This window comes from Denticeps clupeoides, chromosome 18, assembly GCF_900700375.1.
Source record: "Denticeps clupeoides chromosome 18, fDenClu1.1, whole genome shotgun sequence".
NCBI lineage: Eukaryota > Metazoa > Chordata > Actinopteri > Clupeiformes > Denticipitidae > Denticeps > Denticeps clupeoides.
In genome coordinates this window covers 1,021,514-1,029,622 of record NC_041724.1, presented here as the reverse complement: position 1 = coordinate 1,029,622, position 8,109 = coordinate 1,021,514, and the positions used below count along the sequence as shown (strand labels likewise).

General features: G+C 49.7%; 1 protein-coding gene across 5 annotated transcripts in view; it reads right to left on the bottom strand.

Annotated features, from left to right (window-relative positions):
- Nucleotides 1-8,109, bottom strand: part of diaph2 (diaphanous-related formin 2) — a 324,298-nt gene that overhangs the window by 190,217 nt on the left and 125,972 nt on the right. For all 5 annotated transcript variants that reach the window (XM_028959481.1, XM_028959484.1, XM_028959485.1 and 2 more), the window contains one exon: nt 4,900-5,014. In XM_028959481.1, the coding sequence (XP_028815314.1) occupies nt 4,900-5,014 (115 nt within the window). The remainder of the gene's footprint in view (nt 1-4,899; nt 5,015-8,109) is intronic.

Genomic DNA, 8,109 nt, shown 5'->3' with positions numbered 1-8,109 from the left:
CTTTAATGTCGAGGATTAAGGAATTAGGGGGAGACATGGACCTGGTCGTGATGGAGGGCAGCTCTGGCCATTCCCCGGTGTCAAGAAAAACTGGAGGAAAAAGGGATTTCTTCCCCCGCGGCGAATTAAATAACGCTTGTACTCTTAAACGGCGGCATCGTGCCAGCGGTGTTTCGAATAATCCGCCTCGTTTCCGGCGAAAATCCGACCGGAGGCACGGGCCTGACCTGAGCAATCGAGCACAACAATTCCAGGACACTTTAAACGCAATTTCTGAAGAAGAACGCGGAGTCACGCCACTCCCGACAGCAAGCCGCACGCATCCTCGGCGCACGTGTCTGCGCTGCCCTCATTAGCCACTTGCAGTCATTACGGAAAAGGAAAGTGCGCGTGACCCCGCCCACGCGGGGATGGAGAGGCGCCGAGAGGCGGCTCATTTCCCGTAAATGACTTGGCCGACGGCAGCGATTATTCGAACAGATCTCCATTAGGGCTTCTGCTACCCAAGCATCGGCAGAAAAATATCATTATTCCATCAATAAGTGTTCCAGACTTCGACGTTCACCAATTAGTAACCGGCAAACATTTGAATTGCTGTGTTGATTTGAAAATAAGACAAATACGTTTTTATACAGAAAACCATTTTATCTTTGCTGCAATTAAAAGGTGCTCATAAAATGGCAATATTTCAACATTTCAAACACTCATTGATATCGTACACTCATGATGTTTCTTATATGACACTATATATCCAGATCAACTTACAGTCAGTATTTACATGGACAGTCAGGGTTAAGTGTCTTGCTCAGGGACACGATGGTAGTAAGTGGGGTTTGAACCTGGGTCTTCTGGTTCATAGGCGAGTGTGTTACCCGCTAGGCTACTAACACCCTGAACCAGAAGTCCCAGGTTCAAACCCCACTTACTATCATTGTGTCCCTGAGCAAGACACTTAACCCTGAGTGTCTCCAGGGGGGGACTGTCCCTGTAACTACTGATTGTAAGTCGTTCTGGATAACGGCGTCTGGTAAATGTACATATTTTTTTCGAATATTTAATTTTTACTTAAATGCCCACATACTCATGTGGGTAAAAGTTGTGAACCTCCGTGAAAATGCATCAATCCGAAGCCCGGCCAGCGGGAAAGGCGCCGGCACCGTGAGTCCGGCCTCCGGAGAATATGATGTCAGGCCCAGGAATAAAAGCAAACAGAGATTTCACATCAATATACACTCCAAGCTGATGCAAGTGCGCCGGCCTATTTCAGCCAGTGCGAATTTTATCTGGCGGGAGCGGTCAATTAAGGTAGTGCAATTTCCAAGTATTTTTGGGGAGGGGGGGAGGGTTTATTTCTGTTTTCCTGTGTGAAGCATGAACCCCCCCCCAAAAAAAAAAATCAAATAATACACACACTGTCAAAAATGTCATCATTACAAGAGAGCACATGGCCACTATCTGTTTAGCAGTCAATACCAGCAGCAAAGAAAACCTATTAAGGGAAAAGGATGCCGGGGAGAAAAAGTTTGCCAACATCAATCTTGTTTCAACGGAACAGAAAAGCCGGCGAAGTGAATTGCTTTTCAAATGCGGCAGGGCACGCTGCTCACAGACCACGAGTGCATCTGATTTGATCCCTGGAGCCCAGCGCAGCCTCAGCCATTGATTGATACCACCACGTGGAAGCGGGGTGATTTTGCGAGGGGAAAAGGGAAAGCGATGGGGGGGGGGGTAACGGGACCGGCGAGCGCCAAATCGCAATGACGGTTACGTGTGAAAAGAACCCAAACTAACAATAACGTAAAGTGGGCCGGCGGAGTACGGACCCGCTGCCAATAAGGCCGTAAGAATAGGAAGCCGCGCGAGCGGAAAGGCCCGCAGGAGGCGGCCACCGCGGCGAGGTGACAGGTGCGAGGGTCGAGCACGATCGGCTGAATAAAAATCACGGTGTCGGCGTGGGGTGAGTTAATGTCGGCAAGTAAATGAACACAAGGCGGCAGGGGCCGCGCCTTATTTCCCAATCCCTCAATAACGTCGGGCCGGAGCGGCGGGACGCCGTGGCGGCGGCCTAATTGGAAATACGGCAGGAATCTCATCGTCTTAAAAAATCCCCGTTGATCGTGATTTCCCTTCTCTTGTTAAAAGCCATTAAGGCGCAGGTTCTTCAGGCAGCGGGTGGCGCCGCAGGAAAGTTCCGCTGCGTCGCCGGTTCCCCCCCTCACCGCCGCATTGGCCACCGCGCTTACCAGTCCGACTTTACCACCAAAAATGCCATGTTCTCGGCCTGAGACTGTGAAGTGATTGTCATTGTTATACACAGCAGCACAGCACACGGTGCACACAGTGAAATTTGTCCTCTGTATTTAACCATCAGCCTGAGTGAGCAGTGGGCGGCCATGACAGGCGCCCGGGGAGCAGTGTGTGGGGACGGTGCTTTGCTCGGTGGCAACTTGGCGGATCTGGATTCGAACCGGCGATGGGGCCGCTTACGGGGCCGCTTCCTTAAACGCTAGGCCACCACTGGCCCCCTGGTCTGGTGCTGCGTACGACCAGACCTGTCGCTCCGAAATCTTGGCACCGCATGTAATATGCGGTCTGTTGTGTAATATTTAATATTTTTTAAAAACCCACCGCTGCTGTCCAGGCGAAGGTTAAACATGCACGGTGTTACGATAGCACATTCCTAACCGTCTTCCGCGAACGCGTATAAATGTGAACTTCCCTCTGTTCCCCGTCAGCCCTTTAAATAACACACTTTTTGGGGCATGAAACATTGAAACGGGGCCATATTTCATGCATGAGCACGTGAAGGCGCGGTTCGACGCGGGGTCTGGAAAGCGCTGATTCAGGTGGTCGGGCTCGGGGCGTAATTGATAGGACTCGAGCAGAGTTGACTCCCAGAGGAGCGCAGCGGCGACGGCGGCCCCGATTCCCAGCATGCTCCTGCACTGCGGAGCAGCCCGCACGACAGCCACGTTTCTATTTTTAAGAGGGGAAGAATGCAGGTAAATGGAATCATAAATGAGACGATACATCTAGAAAGAAAGAAAGAAAGAAAGAATTGGAATATATATATATATTCACCAGAACGTCGGCTGAAGCTGCTTAACTGGATTGGAGAGTGATGGCTGCCCACGGTAATTAGTCACCGCGTTTGCGGCATGAAACGGTCCATTGTTGCTGCTTTTATGCGCCGCACCGCTGTGATCGCGGCCTACCTTTAAATTGGTGTTTGGAGAACGGCGAGGGAGTTGTGAGATGAGCCAGCTGTGGGTTTGCGTGTCGCAGCGTGTGTGACGTGAAGGACTTTTATTTTCCTGCATGACATGCTGCGTGTGTGGGCGTGTTCATTAACATCACATGCACTGGCTCAGCCAATAAGAGCATTATAACCAAACGGACTGATAACCCGCATGGTACTGGTAGAGGGCGTGGTCACGTTTGGGGTAATAGGAGTGTAGAGAAGGGAGGACAACAGAGGAGAAAGGGCAGAGGTGGACGCTGTGCTACAGCTGGGTGTGTCACGTATAGACGGTATAGAATGAGGAGGTACATTTACATTTACAGCATTTACCAGACGCCTTAGTGTCTTGCTCAGGGACACGATGGTAGTAAGTGGGGTTTGAACCTGAGCGAGTGTGGTACCCACTAGGCTACTACCACCCTAGGCTGTGTGAGAGCTGTCAATAATGCATACAGGCTCCTCCCCTTTCGAACTCTGGTGGGTGGGTAGTTAGGCCCGCCTCTACACTGTAAATATAAGCTGTAGTGGAATTTCATCCTGCTCGGAGGCAGCACAGCTGAGTGTAAACTACAAGCTGTCAGGCATATGGGAACAACAGCAGTCCGCTAACACACTTAGGTGAGCGGGGCAGGCGCGTCTCCGGGCGAAGACCAAACGGGACAGAGACAACTCCCCGAGCTGCCTTCAGAAGAGGAGCCGTGGAGGAGAGCCGTGAGGAGATGAGAGGCAGGGCCGGTGGAGCGTGGATCTGCATCCGAGTGCCAGGCCCGCTGCACGCTGCGGAGACGGGCCGTACGCCGCTGCCAGCCCGATAATTGGCACGGAAAGCAGTTTTTCAAGGCGGAGAAACACTTTTCTCTTGTTCTTTTCAAAGATCGTTAAGGTTTCAAAGAGACAAATCGCTTTCACCACAGAAGGGTCTGTGTGTTTCCGCATGCACATTTCCCTTGAGTGCTCACTTTCATAAAGTGTATATTTGCATGAGCTCGCACATAAAAACTACTAACTGATGGTGTGTGTGTGTGTGTGTGTGTGTGTGTGTGTGTGTGTGTTCCAGAGAAAATAAGAAGCATTTTCACTAAACAATACAGTAACGCCATAACAGACTAAACGGTTATAAACGAATAAATCTGGCGACTCCACTGCAGCACCATCTAGTGGTGCTTCCTTATATGGCACTAAATAATCACAATTTAATTAAGCGTTACAGGGTTCATACATTATTTTACAAAATAATTTGCATGATTTTACATTTAATTTTTAAAATACCGTTAAGCTTTTTTACGACAATTCTAAAAACCTCAACTTTGGTGTTGAAACAGTGTTTCTTCCTCCAAGTTCGTAATTTACATGATGTTTGCTGCAGAGGTGCTGGAATATGGAAGTGAAGCAGCACGTGACGTGGTTCACTACGCAAAGCAAGCAAAGATACTACACACCTGCACTAGTATTAAACGTAGAAAAACGTTTCTCGTGCAGTCTTACAGGAACTAATGTGCTTCATTATACATTCATGTGTCAATCAGATTTTTTCAGAACTCTTTATGTTTATTTCGTATTCCAAAAGTTTTCAATGCCTCTTTTCAAATTCCATGACTTTTTTTTAATTGTTTATTTTTTTATTATTGAGCATGAATAGTAGAAGAAGGCTGGCCTACCTCTGGTCTTGGTGGAGAAGTTGAGCGTGAGCTGGGTGAACAGGTCCTGGTCCTCCATCCTCTCCTCCTTGACTTTAATCCAGAAGCAGTTCTCCGCCATCTCTTGCGGCACGACCTGCGGGGAGGGACAGAACCGATCGCTGCTCCATTACACAACTCCGCATGGTCCCGGCCCAGAAAAGTCCCGGTCTTCTACACTTCACAACTTGGCGCCGAGATCCGAGCCATTGCTGGAATTAATAATCTTCCTTCAGATGTGTGGGATTCAGACTCTCTCGCAATGCAAAATTCGTGGCTAAAACTCTTTTGTTCATCTAGGTTTTTATTTGACCGTTTACCCGCTGCTTTGTCATCGTTTTCCAGTCCGCCCCCTCGCTTCATGCCCAGTGGGCTCGTAGTAAAACTGCCAAACTTATTGACGGAATGAATGAACAGATTATGGGCCAGGGTTTACAAAGCGATGGACGCACTTCACGTTGACCGCGTGGAACAGCTTCATGTCTTTAATTTAAATGGTCCTGAAAGATCTCCGTTGGACAGGGGACGGGGGACAGGCACGCGAGTGACATATGCGTGCGTTTAGCGCGTCTGGGCTCGACATTCCGCCTAAAGCACCCGCGCCCTGATGGACCGTTCCGCTCTGAAACGGTAAATAGATAAAAAAGAAGTTGTGATGTACGTGTTGTGATAATTGGGTAGTAATGTTGCGGAGCCCGGTCTCGGCGTCTGGCCCATTAGGGGGTGAAGCTGGAGGCAACGGCGTGGCGCTCTAGTGCCTGGCGAGGTCGTTACCGCGCCCCCTCGGCCAATAATAGAGGCGGAACAGCAAGCGGATGGCGGCCGTGAATTGCAGCAGCACGGAGAGCGGAGAGGGTGATGGGAACGGCAGAGGAGGGATACGGCAGTGCGAGGCGGGCCCCCATCATCACACCAGACGGCGCCCCGAAATAAATCTGCAATCGCTGCATAAACATGAGCGCAGGGCGAGTTCGCGAGGCCGCCAGAGTTCATCCCGGTCAATAAACAAGCCATCACATTCCGGGAAAATATGAGGTCTGACTTGATGTCACTCGTGTCACACATTTAAATTTCAAATTCGCAGCAGGGGTCACGCATCACGCAGAGGATTAGTGTCATACATATGATGTTAAAATATCGACGTAGGGGACAGAAAGGCCGAAACTGATCACCTGATTGCAATACGGGGCTCCAGAGTGTCGCCAATTTGGTCGCACGTGTGACCTATTTCTCAGTGGAGGTCTCCCCGCCGTCTACATCAGATGATAGTCGAGTTTAAAGGTGCCTACAATATTGCATAAGAAGACACTTAGAAGCCCTTAAAAAAACCTTTTAATTTAGATTTTCCTTTCATTTCATTTAATAAACACACGTTCAGTAAGTTGCCTTTCTTGTACGATTGTGCTTCAAATAAAGTTCTGTTAACCAGATTGTTAGTTAATCGTTTAATCGATTCAGCACCCTACTAAACCCCCACATTGCACTAGTTTTGGATTCACTACTTGTAGGATTTGCTTGTGAAGGTTTAACGTGTGACGTGTGCAGCGCCAAGGTACCGAACACAGAGTCTGGTGTTATTTCATCAGACAGTCCCCCGCAGCTTAGTCGTCCCCCCCTCGCCGTCCCTCCTGCCACGAAGGACAGTGACGGCGCCCGCGTGATCCTCCAAGTGCCCCTTCGCCGTTAATTACACCTCCGAGCCCCCTCCACGCTGACACGGACCCAATCTCCCCCCTCCTGTGGCCGCCGCCGTGCAGACGACACTGCTGGACCACATCTGTTCCCCGGCTCCAAGTCACGGCCAGATAACCTGGGAAGTGAGATAAATCGGCCGGTGCTCCGGGTGAGGAGAGGGACTCGGGGAGCCGCCGCTCCTCCGGCGCCAGGTGAAAGAGAAATAAATAAGAGGCGGGCGGGGGGGTAATTAGCACGCGGATTAGCGAGGCGGGGGACGCGACCTTCGTCTGCCTTTCGTTCGTCTGCCTTTCGTTCGACTACGGCGGCCCAGCCGGCACCACGCCCATCTGAGAAAAAAAAGTCAGACTTCTCCGTTCCCCGGTGACCGTAGGAGGAACATCACAGAACCTCCAGGCAACTTCAAATTCTGTACCACACACACACACACACACACACACACACACACTCAATTTTCTACAGTGTTGCCGCAAAGCTGATTACTTATTTTGAGGGAAAAGAAACCAACAAGAAGCTAATGTTGTATGGATTAGGACAAAATGCATAATACTACATTAATATTAATGTAGAATAAGTAATAAGTAAGTCGCGGCGAGTCCCCCTTTTTTCTGGCGCCCCTGACCATTTTAAAGGCCGTCACTCCGGCGCTGCCTGCTGGTGATGTTTCCACCGGCTCCGAGTGGAGGAGACAAACGGTTCTGGCCGTTCTTGATTGGCACGGGAGACACGGACTGTTGTTCCTCAGGTGGCTGCCATCTGACCCGTTTCCAAAACTATGAATGAACACATGTGGAGTTCTGTACTTAACAAAAAAAGGTGAAATAAGTGAAAACATGTTTTATATTCTAGTTTCTTTGCTCTGATTACTGCTTGAACACTCTTGGCATTCTCTCGATGAGCTTCAAGAGGTCGTCACCTGAAATGCTTCTCCAACAGTCTTGAAGGAGTTCCCAGAGGTGTTTAGCACTTGTTGGGGTCCAGCTCACCCCAAACCATCTGGATTGGGTTCAGGTCCGGTGACTGTGGAGGTCAGGTCTCCACTTTTTGTTAAGTACAGAACTCCACATGTGTTCATTCATAGTTTTGATGCCTTCAGTGAGAATCTACCAACGTAAATGGTCATGAAAATAAAGAAAACACGTTGAATGAGAAGGTGTCCAAACTTCTGGCCTGTACTGTAGATAAATAAATAAGTAAAAACCGTAAACTTCTCACCCATAAATCTCCATGTGCCAAACTCAAGAACCACCTGGTGCCCATTTAGTCGAAAGTGCAGAGCGGCGACGGCAACAAATGGCGGGAACGAGTTCTACCGCCGCTCAAGGTTGGCGCGCAAAATGGCGAAACGAGGGAAGGTCGAACTGAACATCCGCGGGCGCACCTGTGAACATAACCCTCGCTCTCTCCCTGACGCCGGATGGCTGGAACCGTATTGACGAACCGCTTTGTTTAATGCTTTAAGTTTTTTTTCCTCCGGCACACCGGACCATATGTCTC